The sequence below is a fragment of the Mercenaria mercenaria genome, chromosome 3, assembly GCF_021730395.1.
Source record: "Mercenaria mercenaria strain notata chromosome 3, MADL_Memer_1, whole genome shotgun sequence".
Classification (NCBI taxonomy): Eukaryota; Metazoa; Mollusca; class Bivalvia; order Venerida; family Veneridae; genus Mercenaria; species Mercenaria mercenaria.
In genome coordinates this window covers 99030131-99047265 of record NC_069363.1, presented here as the reverse complement: position 1 = coordinate 99047265, position 17135 = coordinate 99030131, and the positions used below count along the sequence as shown (strand labels likewise).

General features: G+C 35.0%; 1 protein-coding gene across 1 annotated transcript in view; it reads right to left on the bottom strand.

Annotated features, from left to right (window-relative positions):
* Positions 1–12854, bottom strand: part of LOC123523741 (sushi, von Willebrand factor type A, EGF and pentraxin domain-containing protein 1-like) — an 84666-nt gene extending 71812 nt beyond the window's left edge. The window contains exons 1-3 of the mRNA XM_053539876.1: positions 12846–12854; positions 11914–12147; positions 4855–5110 (exon numbers count right to left, since the gene is read on the bottom strand). Of these exons, the coding sequence (XP_053395851.1) occupies positions 4855–5110; positions 11914–12147; positions 12846–12854 (499 nt within the window). The remainder of the gene's footprint in view (positions 1–4854; positions 5111–11913; positions 12148–12845) is intronic.
* Between the last annotated feature and the right edge of the window lie 4281 nt (positions 12855–17135).

The window sequence follows — 17135 nt, the reverse complement described above, 5'->3', positions numbered from 1 at the left end:
TTTACATTTTAAGCCCTTCGTTTAAAATGCTTTATCTTACTAAGGCCTACAGAAATGTCCATCTTATTTCTTTCAGAGGGCAGCATGAGAAGAAGTCCTAGGACTTATGACGGTGATGAAAATGATGTCAACGTTGCATTCTTTGCGACAATACATAGCTATCATTTAGAACATCTTGGGGTTAATCAAGCTGTCGTGTTCAATCATGTTATAACCAACGTTGGAAATGCTTACAATAATCACACAGGAGATTTCAGGGCACCTGTCGCAGGAACATACGTTTTCTCAGTCACGCTGATGGCTTTAGGCACCGGGACCGTACATTGCCAAATTGTTAAAAACGGCCACGGTATTGCCAACGTTTATGTTTATGGCGCGGAACCACGAGATGAGACTTCAAGCATGACAGCAGTGCTCGAATTACAACAAGGGGAAGATGTTATTATAAGGAATCTACTTTCGGATGTAACAATTCATGGTTACGGCTACACATACTTCTCTGGATTTTTACTTTTCCAAGCTCATTCAAGTCCGGCTATTGTTGGAAAATAAACAATGAAATGCTTGAATTACAATGAAAGCTGGAACTCCTCCATATTTTGATAAAGCTTGTCAACTTTCTTGTCTTAATTAATACTATACTAAGCTAAGGTTTAACAAAAGAAGTTCGTCCTGTAAACCCAATTCAATTTGCGAGCGTAACGATGACTCGAAGAAGTTTACGATTTCAAGATCAGCTTGAATTAGTCTATGCATAATAATAATTCTTTCTACACATCTGACTTCGGTTCTGCAGACTTGTTACTGGGCACAAGACAAATGAGAGATGTTTAAAATTAATTGTGAAGTTCCGTATGAGAGCTCAAGCAGGTGACGGTGAACAAAGACAGAATTATATCCTTAGTAACCGTTTAACGTACAATGTCCACATTTGACTTTCAATCCAAATCTCAACAACTGAAAAGTCTAACAGGCGATGCAAATTTTAAAATATTAAGAATTTATAAACCGTAACAGATTTCCTTCATCGTTAAATTTAGTTCGAGGTCTCTCTCCCTCTCTTCGGAAAAGGCCAAATTGTGCAATTTATTTCGAAACATTATGGGGTATGGTATTAAGTGAATACAGTTGTACATGCTCAAACGTAATTCACAGAATACATTAAAAAACGATGAAATATCTGAACATGTTTTGATCCGAACAAAACAAACAGAAATAAATTTAAATGATCAATGGATTTGAACAGACTTTTAAAAGCAGCCAGTATATTGGCATCTCTATTTCTGATGGGTAGTGAGTTCTGTATTTGGGTTCGAGTATTTGGTACAAGTCGTACAGTTTTATTTGATTTTGTAGTAAAAATATTATATGGAGGGGTGCGTGAACAAAATACAATTTCTACAATATACCGGTATGACCAAAATTTTGTGAATGAACAGCTTGTAGTTTATGAGCTGTAGTGTTTGTATTGAAATAATGTTCAAAGGTGGATGATAAAGGTTTATAACATGACCAGTCTGGTAAAAGACGGTCAGAAACGCAGTGAATAAACAAAATAACATTTTAGGCACGAACACATTAAATATATGGTCTTCTTAATTAATCTCCTACCGGTGGAACACCGGAGGGGATTATAGGAATGCCTTCCGTCCGTCCGCAAATCTAGTCCTGCAATTACTCAAAAAGTATTCAAGCTAGGTTCATAAAACTTGGTATGTTGATAGAGGGCAATATGTAGATCATGCCTATACATTACTTATGCTTGTAGATCATAGGTCAATGTCACTATTGAAGGTCAAGTAGAAATCGTGTCTGCTTCATAACTTTTATATGCATTGATGGATTATCTTGGTGCTACACGCAAACGATTCCAATAATGAGACAATGTGTCAACACACAACTATGCTTCTCGGTTAAAGGTCAAAGTCACTGTTTAAGGTCAAGTAAAAATTTGTTTCCACTCCATAACTTTTATATGCATTGATGGATTTTCTTACCACTATACAAAAATGTTCCCCATAATTAAACTATGTGCCGCTCACATGACCCATGGTTGTCGGTCAAATGTCAAGGGCAGTATAGAAGGTCAAGTAAAATTGTTTCCGCTCCATAACTTTTATGTGCATTGGTGGATTATCTTAGTACCGCACACAAATGTTACACATAATGAGACAATGTGTCGCGTACATGATCTATGCTTATAGGTCAAGGTCACTATTTAAGTAAATAGTTTTTGTTTCTAAGCTCCTAAATGCCTTGAAGCATATTTAGTACTAACACTGTTGCCAACAATCACATTTCCACTGGTAGGGGACTTCTGTATTGGTCACTTGTTCCATATAAAACTGACAAATTTCAGATGGCTGCAGCACATCAGGACCCATTTTACTTACATTTCAATAACTTACATTTTCTTGACGAATATTGTCAGTGCTGAATAAAAAATCAAAAGAAAAGCGGGGATCATGTATGATCCAAGCCAAACACAAACTGCAAAATCAGCTAAAAAGAGACTAATTTGTAGTGCTAGTGTATGATCTTAGTTTCCATGGCAAGTTTTGCCACCCTATCATTCCATTATGAAATGCTACCTAAATGTCAAGCATGGGTCTGTTATATGATTTCAGCAAAAGAATTGCAAAGAAAATAAAGAAAATAGCTCTACAGAGCAAAAACAAACAGAACTTTTGTGAATCCGCCATTATGCGTGTACCGTTTTTGCGCCATTTTTCTATTTAGTGTCTGTATACCTTAAAAGCCACTAGTGAAGTTAATACCAGTATTGTACTGAGTGGTGGCGACAATGCATTGGCAGATGATACAGAACCTGCTGCATGTATGGAAATGTCTGCCGACTCAAAGCCACAACATCAAAATTCAGGTTTAAGTAGATAACATGAAACTAACCTCGAATTCGCAATCATCGGTATTATTTCTATTATTTTCTTTCAGTACAGTGGAACATTTCTAATATTCATAATGGTCGTTAGGACGATCAGGAAAAGTTTGAACTATCGGCTTTAACGAATAATTTTATCAGATGTATAATATTTAACAAATACGTAACTCATATTAACTCATTTTACTTTTGATTTACATAATAAGTACTAGTTCTTTAATTTTCAGACCAATTTACACATGAGAAAAATAGCCCTTGCTTTATTTTTGTTTCAGAGGAGGTTTCAGATGGTGGCAATGATGTAAACGTTGTTCTAGTTATCATCATGCAACTAACCGAACTATCGTCTTCAGTCGTATTATAACAACGTGGGAAATACTTACAAAAATTATGCGTATTTCAGGTCATCTGTCCAAGAATCAAACGTATTTTCGGTCATGCTGATTATTAAGGGACCCGAAACCGTACAGTGACGATTAGTTAGAAACGGCCACGGAGCTGCCAACATTTACTTTTATAGGACGAAGCCACGACAGCAGTCCTCGAACTATGACACGCTCAATAATAAGGCCTAACAAAAATAATTGTTTGTTTCCGGTAACATGCTAAAAAATAGCGTAGGTATAGGCCGGTATTTTTTTTAATTTTTTTTTGTTAAGTGGGACTTTTCGGAAATTATTTTTGTATCAAAAAATGAATACAAATAAGGGGTTATGTCTTTAGAGCATCAGTAAGTTGATTTCTAACATCACTGACCATGTTTAAAGCATAAAAAGTGCAGTTTTGCAACTTTTTGTTAAAAAGTTGAAAAAAAAAATTCCAAGGCCATAAAAACATGAAGGTTCAGGCCAAAAATTTAGGGTAGGTCGGGTTACCGGAAACAAACAATTTTTAGGCCTAAGGAATGTACTAAAGGATGCAAAAATATATTGTTACGGCTATACTTACATTTGCTTCCTCAGGATTATTAAATGCTGGCTGTTGTTGGCAGAAATTAACTCCGCTTAAAACAATGGAATACTGGCACCAAGCAGTAAGATAATGATTCATGTGATCTAAAGAGAGCACTACAATTAATTTTGCAACGAAAGGCTAAAAATTAAACTATTTCTTCTAGACCTTTCAGTTAAAATAGAACCAAGTAAGAAGCTGAACACTTCTGAAATGCCATCAACGTCAAAGGTCGGTCTTGAAAAGCCGAAAGCATCAAACGAGACTGATGCAGAAAACGGATGTAAAGATAACAAAGCTACAGATGGCGAGAATAGAAGTGAATCTCAGAGTCAGAGAATAGACAGAAAAGGTGTAATGACAGACAATAGACCATGTCGAACAGACTAATGATGATTACAAAAGTATAGGCATGTCCAGTGAACATCAAGGTTAAAAACCTATGACTGAAATCAAGCTGTAGAACACAAATGCTGCAGCATCTTAGTTCTGAAAGGACCTATTCATTTCTACGCTTAATAAAGTTAATATATATTCTATATAATTTCAAGACTGACAAATCTTAAAGCAGGAAACAGAGAAAGAATAGGGCTTAGAAACAGGAATAAGAAATAGTTAAAGGGAAACTTTCGAATACATGACAAAAAGTATGCGTATGCTAAAGTGGTCGGAAAAGAGGTCAACGCTCTACACCTGTTTAGGCTTCCATATAAACATTTCTTCATCGCGTAAAGCTTCTCATCATTTCTGCTCTAAATGATAATATAAGGACAACTATACTTGTACACTAACCTTAGGTTTATGTATATGTTTTAACCGAACTGATGTGTTCCACTTCTGATGTTTTTTGTGTTGTTGTTTTTGTTTTGTTGTTGTTTTCTCGTTTTTGTAGGGGATCATTTATTAATACTTGTTACTTTTTTTGTGGGGGAATATTTAAGAATACTTGCAACAAAAATATATTTGAATCCTTTATAAATGGTTTGGAATATTATAAAACTTACCTTCATGGAGAGCTCTCTTTGCAAGGGCCTCGAACTCCTCGAAACTGTCGAGAATGTAGGTTGATTCATTTTTCGGATGTGAGGCCATGTCGTACAATTCTCTAACGTTACCATTCTGGATACCGAACGTAAACATTTTTATTCCCTTCTGGCGAAGACTCTTTGCCACTGGTCTCGGATCGCCGCCATTAGAAAATCCGTCTGTTACCAAAAATATCGCCTTGTTAGCTGTTGCACGTGACTTTGTCAATACTTTCTGAAAGTTGAAATATGTTTGAATACATGTATATGATATTGTGCTATACAATGATAAGTTGTCCTGGGATATGCCATCCTATTTTCTATATTGGCGGGAGTTTAGGTATGTTTTGTGAAATTATCAAATTATTAGTTTTTAGATTCCGGACATAAGATAAATTGAGAAGATAATTTTCTAGATGCTATGCCAATGTTACTGTTATTTGAACTGGCAAGTTATTGATTCAGTTTATAGTAAGAGATACAGAAATCTAAAAAAAATAAGCGAAAATGGACAGAACTGTTATGTTTACTAATTTATTGCAATTATATCTGTTCATTAGCCAAATACATATAATGCCGATATTGTTAATAGAGTTTGTTGTTGTTGTTGTTGTTGTTGTTGTTTTGACACCTGTAGAGCACGATGCTAGGGCATGACAATCTTTTTAGTCCGACTGTATCATTTCTGGCCAATCTTGTAACAAACGAAAACGGCTTGGAACACCAATTTTCCAAGCTTGAAATTTGCAAATTTAGATTACTCACCATTTGCTTTTTTGCCAATATCTTAAAAAATACTGACTACCTTTTGATATCAGGGAAACATTACGATCAATGTGTTGTAAATGACATAGTAACATATCAAAATTTCAAAACTATCGAATAACGTATCATTTTAGTCCTTTTACTATCACATCCCACTGTTAAAAGTCGCAAAGTTCACATAAAAGTTGTGTTGTTAGATAACAGGCGAGTACTATTATTAGGATACAGATTTTAAGTTAAAAAGATAGTAAAACGTCATACAAATATCAAACGATTTAAATGTTGGACATTTTAGTGTATTTTTGCGACTTTTCAAACATGGGCTGAATTCATAAAATGAGTAAGCTGATACGATGTCGTTGTTGATATTTATTTTTTTTTTTTTTTTTTTTTTTTTTTTTTTTTTTTGAAATGTTATAAACAACAGATTGTTCTAAACGTTCGCAAAATTTCAAGAAAGTACTTCAGTAGGGATTATTAGGATATTTACAATCTTCATTCTCATCTTAACAAATGGCGAGTTAGCGGTTTTGTTCACTATATATGTATAGTACAATACAAAGGTGAGATGAAATCATTTTGGGTACTTACAATAAAAACAATCATTGATATATAAGCCTTCATTTGTTTTTTGTTGTTGTTAATTAATTCTCTGGTTCGTTACAAATCGCATTTTATCATTTCATAGCAACAGGATCTCTTCAACATATGTTCATTTTTAACCCATGTAGAATAAAACCGATGAACTTTCTTTTTAAACAGCACCGTAAAATATATTCAGAGGTAGACTCGTTGTAAATGTGCCAACAATTCGTCTTCTTACAGATGTATTTAACTATCACAAGAACAGTCTTTAAGTATACTAAAACCCAATATGGGTTCTCATAAACGGGGTAGAGGGTGGAGGTTGCGTGGATACTAAAATGTAATGAGTTGCTTTTTTATCCCACCGCCAAAGGCGAAGGGGATATTAGAAATGCTCTCCGTCCATGCGTGCGTGCGTCCGTCCGTCCGTGCGTCCGCAACGATCTTTGTCCGGAGCATAACTCCAAAAGTACTGGAGGGATTTTCTTCAAACTTCATACACTGATAGAACACATTAAGAGGAAGTGCAGTGTGCAAGAACAATAACTCTACCTTGCCTGTTTTTTGAATTATTCCCCTTTATCATATTTTCTTAAATAATTTTGTCCGGAGCATAACTCCAAAAGTACTGGAGGGATTTTCTTCAAACTTCATACACTGATAGAACACATTGGGAGGAAGTGCAATGTGCAAGAACAATAACTCTACCCTGCCTATTTTTTAGTTATTCCCCTTTATCATATTTTTTTTAAAAAATTTGTCCGGAGCATAACTCCAAAAGTACTGGAGGGATTTTCTTCAAACTTCATACACTGATAGAACACATTGGGAGGAAGTGCAATGTGCAAGAACAATAACTGTACCTTGCCTACTTTTTGAGTTATTCCCCTTTATCATATTTTCTTAAAAAAAATTGTCCGCAGCATATCTTTTTCATGCATGGAGGGATTTTGATATATCTTGGCACAAATTTTCACCACCACAAGATGGAGTGTCCTGCGCAAGAACCAGGTCCCTGGTTCTAAGGTCAATGTCACACTTAGAGGTCAAAGGATACAAGAATGAAAACCTTGTCCGGAGCACTTCTTCTTCATGCATAGAGGGATTTTGATATAACTTGGCAGAAATGTTCACCACCACAAGACAGAGTGTCATGCGCAAGATCCAGGTCTCTAGGTCTAAGGTCAAGGTCACACTTAGAGGCCAAAGGTCAGATACAAGAATGACTTTGTCCGAAGCATTTCTTCTTCATGCATGGAGGGATTTTGATGTAACTTGGCACAATTATACACCATCATGAGACGAAGTGTCATGCGCAGTTCCTTTCTTTAGAATTACTTCCCTTTGTTGTTACTTTAAATAGCTTTTATTGTAACTTTTTCATTACTAGTCGTAGGGAAAAATCGAGACCACTTTTCAGTAGTACAACATGCATGCTACATCCAATTTTGAGGTGTAATTTGACCAATCTCTACCTAGTAAAGATTTTTGTGTGGACTTACAATATTTTTTTTTTTATTCTTTTTAAAGATTAACTTCCATTAGTTGTTACTATAAATAACTTATGTTGTAACATTTTTATAATTGACCACAGGGAAAAAACAAGACCACTTTTCTGTGGTACAACCTGGATGTTACTTTCCAATTTTAGGTGTATTTTAAGACATCTCTACCTGGTAATGAGTTTTTTGTGGACTTAGAAAAACAAAAGACTTACAATGATTACTAAACAACCACAAAATTAAAACTTCATTTGCAAATACAGCTGCTAGAGTAAAGAAATTTGCTGTGACGGGCATATATTGTGACATTCTGGCACTCTTGTTCCCTGTTAGCTTTCCATTCCTTCTTTTTACAGTAGCCATATAGAAAAACATCATACAGCTATACTGTTCATGAAAATTAATAAAATTTAACAGTAAACCACCTCACCACTGAATAATTCTTTCTTCCACATCTTTAAAACCCCTGATGTGGACCACAACTAAATGATTTTTCAAAGCTTCTCCCAAAATGAATACTTTCAGACACTAACTTGCCAGGAACTTTAGCCTTCAATTATAATATGCCCGGCGGAGGGATTGGCCATGTCTTACATGGCTCTTGTTTAAAAGAGGAAGTAGCATGAAAAGGTGAGGGACATGAAGGGATTGTAAAGAACAAAATGCACTTTCGGGTCATATTACTGGATTATTTAACGATATTTTAGAGTGGCGGGTGGGTGGGAAAGAGGGGGGGGGGGGGGGGAGCGGGTATGAGAGATAGTAAGATATACAACGAGACGGATCATGGGCGGATCCATCGGGGGGGGGGGGGGGTCAGGGGTCCGGGCCCCACTAGAATTTTCAAAGTTAATGGTGAACATTTTTATTAGACACAGTGATATTGTCGAAAGATTTATTAACAGACAGGCAACAGGAGGCTTTTCCAGTCGAGTCTTTTTGTTTAGGACAGGTGAAAGGGCATAAATATATGTGAAATATACTGGATCTATACAAAAAAAAAACAGTTAAAAAAAAAATAATAAAAATAAATAAATAAATAAATAAAAGGTTCTAAAAGTGGAGACCTCCTCGTGGTTAGAACTTGTAACGTTTGAGATCAAACGGCAAACATTCACATAATAACCCTTTAGAAGTCGGCGAGTCTTGGGCAGGGCGCTTAAACTTAGCCAACGCCAATAGTGAATTGTTCATGCTTGTTCATCCGTACCCCCACTATGCTCGTTTTCATATCATGGGGAAATATGTAAAATAATACTGGATTTCTAATTTTCGAAGTGATGATAACATTTTTGATGGGATTCATATTCTTGATTTTTTTACTCTAAAACGCTCGAAATTCGCTCTCCGTTGATCCCGAGAAAAAAAATCCGGGGTAGGCCCCCCGTACTCCCACCAGCAGGAGGGGGACAACCCCTCCATCACCTACCCCCATCTGGACCCACCCTGGAAAACAATCCTGGATCCGTCCCTGTATACTAAGAAACAACATGCGTGATAAGTCAGTGTGTTAAGGGGACGCATACTTTGAAATTAGAAAAAAGTGGGTGGGGTATGATAAAATTTACCTGCAAAAAAGTACAAGGTTTTGGTACATGAAATGGATACTGTTTCAACTGTTATAAGTACACAAAGGATTGCTCACTAAAATAAAAATGAGAAAACTGAAACAAGAAAGTTATTGTTGAATTACATAAGACTTCTTGTGTACATTCAAAGTCAACAATTAAGACTTTTTGGTGCGAAAATAATAGTGCTTCACCTTGTCCAAACATTTATCAATGTCCTACAGATTCTAATTTAAAGAAAGAATGTGAAATATGGTCACTGTATTGCTTTTCATTTCGCATATGTAAGCTAAAACACATTATTTAGTTTGTTTACAAAGTAGTGCATAAGAAAAGATACGGTGGTCAAGGAATGCCACATTCCAAAACTAAAAGAGTATATTCCCCTTAATACATTAAACATTTATCGTTACAGAAGTCTAGTGGCTTACAATAAGGGCCTAGAAATGTTGCCATTATTAATTTTTAACTTGGTATTCATGAACTACAATGCACTTAAATATCAAAACACATTTAACAAACTTTTGAAAATGTATTGTCTTAAAAAATCCCTAAAATAAGGTATGAAATTTGGTTGAGAGGTCCAATCAATGTGTATATGTGCAAAAGTAACATTCTAATCTTGTTCACAAAAGTTACTAATACACAGCAGGCATGTCAATGATCAAAACTGGACGAATATACAGTTATCCTCACTTTAATGTCATTTATAATTTGTCCTTGAATTCTCCACCATACTTTTCATAATTCTGTTTGCACGAGTTGCACGAGAATGCTGTCATTCACGTAAAAAAATGGGGTCAAATAAGTTGTAAATGCAATATCATCTAAACGTAATTAATGGATTATGCAGTTCAAGATAAACTTTATCTCATAACGTAACGAACATGTATAATGTTGTAACAACAACTTTACCTACACTGATTTAAGTAGCAGTCGGTTTATAAGTGACTATTGATTCATTTTATGTTTTGTTATTGTTGTCAAAAAGTATAACGGAAGTGCCTCACAACTGAAGCGGAAACCAGTTTGATGCGCAAAGTAGTCCAATGTAAGTAATATTTTTTGACAAATGTCCACAGAAATTAATAATTTTCTAATATTAAAGACGAATATCTGAATAGGATTCATTATTTGATAAGAAATTATAATCATCGACATGTTTTTTTAAAAAATCGTACACGTGCTGACACCTAAGTTGTCTCCCGTTGTTTATTAGAGTTACCTTTCGTCCGGCGCAGTAATACATTTGCAGTGAATCGCCGAGAAGTCGTGGGAAAATTAAAAACCATGTAAACAAACTAAAATTAACCACCTTTTCAAGATGAATTTCAAGTGATCGCCATTATGCATTTAACCCGCCTGACCTGTGTAGCATCTTAGACATCTGTTCTAAGGTATCATTGTGTAGAATGTCATGTTATGCCCTTGCAATGCTAATCCCACTCTGATTTTTTTGTTTACATTTTTTATCAATGAGAAATTTTGGCGTCCTTCCCCGGCTAAAACCCCCCGTGGCGTTAAATTTTACATGTTTAAGAAAACCCTGGTGTTTTTAGAAAGAAAATCTCACCCCTTCAACATTTTTTGGGAAACCCACTGTTTTTTGAAAAAAACCCCTGTTTTTTCCTTATCCCAAAAGTTTAAAAATTTTTGTGTTGAATGTATTTTCACAAAGACCTCTTTTTTCCAAATTACATTCATAGCCCAAACATCCTTACCCACAAAATACAAAAAATTTACAGGGCCCCAAACAGTATTATATGGGTTTAGGAATTTTTTTATTTTCCCCCCATCGTTTCTTGTATGCCCCCCACCGCTTGCGAATAACTGTGAATGTAGCAAAATGCCCCCAAAACATAAAAAAAAAAATGCGGGGGTAGGGGAAAAGGGGGAAGTGTATTAATTAGTAAAAACTAAAAATTGGGGGGAGGGTCAATATGAGATTACGTTTGGGTTCATTTTGAAAAGGGTTTTAAAAAACCTAAGCAACACGTTAAAAAACGACACAGGCCCCTTTGCCTCCGAAGCCCAAATAAGTTTTCCCTTTCCAAGGCTAAATTTTAATATGGGGGTTTTGGGTTATCGTGGCAGAGTTAGAAAAAATAAAAAAATGAAAAATTCCCGGGAAAAAACCCTGAAAACAAAATCGACGGCTACGCGGACCCGATGATGGCGCCGGGAAAATTGATAGCCCTTTTTTAATTTTTCGAATATTTTCCAAATTAAAACATAGGGGAAACAACAACAAAAAAAAAAATCCCCTTTCTTTTTTTTGTTCTTTTTAAACCAAAAAACAAGTAAACCCCCCCCCCGCTCGATGGAGAAATCTTCAGTGGGTTTTTTGGGTTTGGGCTTTTCGGGTTTAAAATAAATGAAAAACAAAAAAGGTTATAAATTCATATTTCTGTGGGGAAGCGTCTGTTTGGTACAACTTTAAATTTAGTTTACATAATAATAAAAAAAATATGCAAAAAATATTTTAAAGCTTTAGTTTCAAACGTGTACAGCCAAATTGTGCGCAGTTTGTAATGATTTGAATTTTGAAACTTCAGACGCTTGAAAACTTTTACGCATGCATGCTCGTGCAAATATTAAACTATCTTTTGTGAATTTACCTTTGCTTCTAAAAGAGCACCAAGTGTGTAAGTACCGCCTCCTGAATAGTCGATTTTCCTCAGATCCTCTTCGAGGAGAGAGCATTTATGTCGGTCTTTATGGTCGTCTGCTAAATAATCCACGTGGCGAATCACGCGGCCACGTGATGAAAACGTAACAACAGAGACACGTGTATGGTTAACATCAAACCGTGAAATCCGAAAAACCAGTTTCGGGAACAAACTTTTTTTTTCCTTTAAAAAATTGTTTTCGCCCACACAAATTGAACGGCCCTTAAAAAGGGAATTTTGGGAGATAAATTTTGGGTTTTTTTGGGCCCCGTTGACTTCAACGCTTAAATGTGCCGGGAAAAAATCGTAAAAAATTTTTGTTTTTATTTTTTTTCCTGACTCCCAAAAAAGGGTTTTTCCCCCCTTTTTTAACCTTTTTAAAGGGGGGGGGGGTTTGGGATTTGGGAGGGGTAAATTGTAAAGTCATATTTAAACGGGGACGGAAAATTTGATTGAAAAAATTAATTCGTGAAGAAGGCCGGGCCCAAAAATTTCAAATTCCCAAATAAATTAAAAATTGCATTATTGTGTGTCAAAGGGTTAATTGTCAAATGATAAATGCTAACTTTTTTAATTGGAAAGTAAACAAAAAATTTAAAAAATCCCGTTTTTGCTAAGTGTTTTTCAAAAAAAAGGGGTTAATAAAACCCGGCGAATGAATCCCTTTCTTTAAATAGTCTTTAAGCCTTCGTTAAATAATTTTGTCTCTGTTAAAACATTCTACAGTAAACTGTTTCAATCCCATGTTCCCATAAATAGTAGAAGACGTTATTGCTTCAAATCAAACGGGTTTGGAACATTAGTCTTTCAAAAAATTTAAAATTTTTTCAATTCTTTAACTCTAAGAGCCCAAAATTATGTTAAAAATTTGAGGGGTTTACCTTTAGCATTTGGCAATAAGAAATTAGCTTTTGCCCAATTAAAGCTTTTTTTAATTTAGCTTTTACGTAGGGGCCCCAAATACCCTTTCCCCGGGCATTTGGGCTTTAAAAAATTTTTTTGTTTTTTAGCACTTCCCAAAATTTGCGGCGCCCCGGGCCTTCCATCCCTCGCAAAGCCGAGCAAGGTTACGGTATGTTTATGCCAGATTACCACCATCAATAACATGTACATGGAGTTACCGTGAGTCAAAACTTTCCTTTATTTTTTAAAAGTATAATTAGATAAAGTAGTTTTAAATAGTACCCACTCTTCAGTTAATCACCATTGAACTGGAAGAGTTTATGTGTAAAATTACTGAAAAGTGGTCTTTTTTCCCGCGGGTTTAAAAAATTCATTTGAAACTAGTTTTCCGGTATTAAAGGGTGGTCTCAGTTCACAGCGATCTATGCGGGAGGTTTCATGAAACTCTCGAGATATACCCAATTTTAAAATAAGATATACGAAGAAAAAAAGGGCCCAAAAGAAAAAAATTGGTATATGCCCCCTAAAATTGCAGCATTGGGTTTTTCAAAATGTTTTTCAAGAGAACGAAATGTCGCTGTCTGTGTTCAGCCCCGGGGTTTTTTTTCACATGAGTAACTTCTGGGGCAAATTAAAATTTTTTATAATTATGTCCTTTTTTTCCCTAAAAACCCCTTTGGATCGGGGGAAAGAAATATCGGGGGAAATATAAGAAAAATTTGTTTTAAAAAAATTAAAAAACATGTCTAGTCCCCGGGCATCAAAACAACCTGGTGTCCAATTTTTAAAAGGGTTTATTTTAATTGCATTTAAATATTATAGAAACATTTCAGATCTGTTGGAGCTTGAACGATTTGTTTGGGTTTTTTTTCCCCAGAGAGGGCCATAGAAATGTTTTGGGCCACAAATATTTTGAGCCCATAAGAAATTTGGTGGGCGGGTTTTGTTCAAAAAAACCCACAGGGGTTGCCCAAATTTCCCCTTTAAACTAATGATAACTTTGAATTTTTTTTAAATTTTCAAGATTATTCGGGGGCCAACAATTCTGTAAAATTCCCCTTTAATTAATAAAAACGTTCAAATTTAACTTTTCAAAACTAATTTTAAAGAACTTTTTTACCTTTTCAAATTTGGTTTTTTTTCTTTTTTTTCAAAAAAAAATTTCAAGTCTTCCCTTTTAAGGCCCTTCCCCGAGAGTTTCAACCTTAGTTTTGGGAGTCCACTCTCGTAGAGTGTGGTCTCTGTAAATATTGATTATAATTGAATATTCTTGGAATGTCTTCTTCATCATCATCGTAGTCTTGATTAAATTCCTTAAATCCGTGAGACAATATAAAAACGTAACACAATATCAGTATTGTTCCTTTCATTTTTTAGCTTTTATTTCATAATATTCGCACGTTTCATAATAATATGAAATATCGGTCAAAAACTCCTTTGTTATTATATTTCTATGTATCTTATTTACTTTCTCACGTGCACTCAAATCGACATTTTCCGTTTGATCCAGTCAGTGCATAATTCCTCACAACCATTTCTTGAGCAAGTTTTCTTTATACACAAAGTGAAAAAAAGATTCTATGATGCTTTGTGCGTGTGCTTTGGAATATAAATCCTAATCGCAGAATAATAATTTCAGGATATATATTTTTCAATATCTGTTTACATTATTTTGAGACTGAATAAATAGACCTGGAATCTGATGCCAGTAGAAATGGAGCAAAGTTGTAGAAACATTTACTTTTGATTGGCTTGGGGGGGGGGGGAATTACGCTTCTGTTTACTAAAAATTTGAGACTGTTTCTAAATAAGAGGGAATTTTAACCCGCTGTTTTAAACAGATAGAGGCATGGTTTAATCAGCCCCAAATTATCTCTGTTTCTTTATATCAAATTACGTTATATAAAATCCGTAAACATTTAACTAATAAACAAATACTATACAAATTGTGAGTTGCAGCGTTAAAAGGGACCGACTGAATGTTTTAAAAACAGGGTGTTTTTGGGTTATTTTTTTGGGCCTGAATCGAAAAAAAAAATGTGAGAACAGATAAAAAGTATACAAAAAATTTTAACTTGGGTTCGAAATAAAGGGCCCCCTTTTTAAAACGTAAGACCCCCCAAATATATAAATTTTAAAATTTTAAAATATACAGGTATTTCTTTGATCATGGTTGCTGTTGATTATTTCTCAGTCTGACATTGAGAGATTTGGCTTTTTTTTGAAAACCCCATTTTTTAAATTTGAAAAACAATCATCTTTTCCCCATGATTTCTTCAGAAAACCCGAAGAAAACTTGTATTTTATGGGCCTAAGCCGACCCAAAATTTTTCCCGCTCCCCCCTAAAATTTTCTTCACTTTTGGGATAAATTTAATCCTGAAATTTATACGGATCACTATAAGAAAATAACAGCTAGAAGAAATTGCCGTGTGCTTGTTTTTAACAACTTATAAAGTGAGTCAAAAATTTTGGAATAAAAACAAAAACCCATCCTTTTCTCACAGTTTTTTTTTGCATTTTTTTTCTATTAATTTTTGGGAATAAAATTTTAAAAAGGGTTCCGTGTGCAAAATTTTTTGAAAATTTTACTCATCATAAAAATACATCTCAAAAATTTTAAAGCAAATTTGATTGAAACCCTTACATGTTTTTGGGAAATTTTGTTTCCCCGTGGAGACTTTTTAAATTAATATAAATTTTTTTTAATCTTTAAGAAAGCAACCTTGAACATTGAGTTCCGGGAAGTGTTTTATACGCTCCCTATGCCGGGACATGAATGGTGTGCGCTTGGAGATACGTACTGGTTGTAGAGAGAGGATTTTTTCATCTTGTACGTTACCCCGAGCGTAGTTCCCTTTATTTTTGAAAAATTAACGCAAAACGTTCAAGTTTTTTCAAACATAGGTTTTATTGGGATTTACTACATGTACACGTTTTGAAATAGCAGTCAGGGTAAAATGGACTTGTAAGATTCTCGTACACCAAAGTCGCCAAACCCCTTTCTCCCCAAATCAGGAAAGGGTTTAAACCCGTTTTGATCGGGATTTAATTTTTTTGGGTCACCTGCTCAGGTGATTTTTTTGACGCTCGAGTCCGGCGTCCGGTTTTCTGGGCGCCTGTCTGTCTGTCGTCTGTCGTCCGTCAAATTTTGCTTGTGTAAAGCGATGAGGCTATACTTTTTTCCCCCAATGATCTTCATGAAAAATTTTGGGCAGGGAAGGATTGCCTTTATGAATCTAGGCCGAGTTCGGGGGAAAGGGTCATCTGGAGTCAAAAAAATAGGTCACTAGGGCAAATCAAGGGGGAAAAATTTGTGTATGCCCATAGGGGGGTTTTATTTTTAATTTATCTTTGTAAAAAAATTTTGGGCAGAATGATTTCCTTTATAAAAACTAGGGTAATTTTTTTAAAAAGGTCATCGGAAATCAAAAACAAGGCCCTAGTTCCAAAAAAAGGAAAAACCTTGTGTTTTGCGATAGGGGTATATTCCCTTTAATTGATCTTCATGATTTTTTGGCCCGAAAGGAAACCTTGATAAAATCCCAGGCCCGGGTTCGAAAATGGGATCTTTTGGGGGTTTCCCAAAAATGGTTTACTAGGTCAAATCAAGGAAAAAACATTGTGTCTGCGATAGAAAACAAAATTTTCAATTGTTTTTCAAGAATTTTGGGCGAATTAACCTTGAGAAATTTAGGCCAAAATTCGAAAAGGGTATCCCGGGGGGTCAAAAACTAGGTCACAAGGGGCAAATAAAAGAAAAACCTTTTGTATGCAAAAGGCCCTTTTTTTTTCAACTTTATCCCTTTAAGAAATTTAGCCCAAAAGTTTTCTTTATAAAAAAATTTTGGGCCCAGTTCGAAAAAGGGGCATCTGGGTAAATCTTAGAAAAAAAATTGTATTTCAAAGAGCTGTATTTTTCAATTGATCTTCCCTGAAATTTGGTCAGAGTGATTGCCTTTAAAAAATCTAGGGCGGTTTGTAATATGGAAATTTTCGGGTTTTAAAAACAAAATCACTAGGGCAAATTAATAAAAATCTTGTGTATGCGATAGGACTTATTTTTTAATTTCCCTTTATTGGGAAAATTTGGGCCCGAATGTTTTCCCCTTTAAGAAAACTTGGGGCGAGGGTTTAATAAGGGTCAACTGAGGTCAAAAAATAGGGCCTTGGTCAAATCAAAGAAAAAAACGTGTATGTGATAGGGCCGTATTTTTCAAATTTATTTTTCATGAATTTTGGTCAAATGATTGCCTTTATAAAATCTAG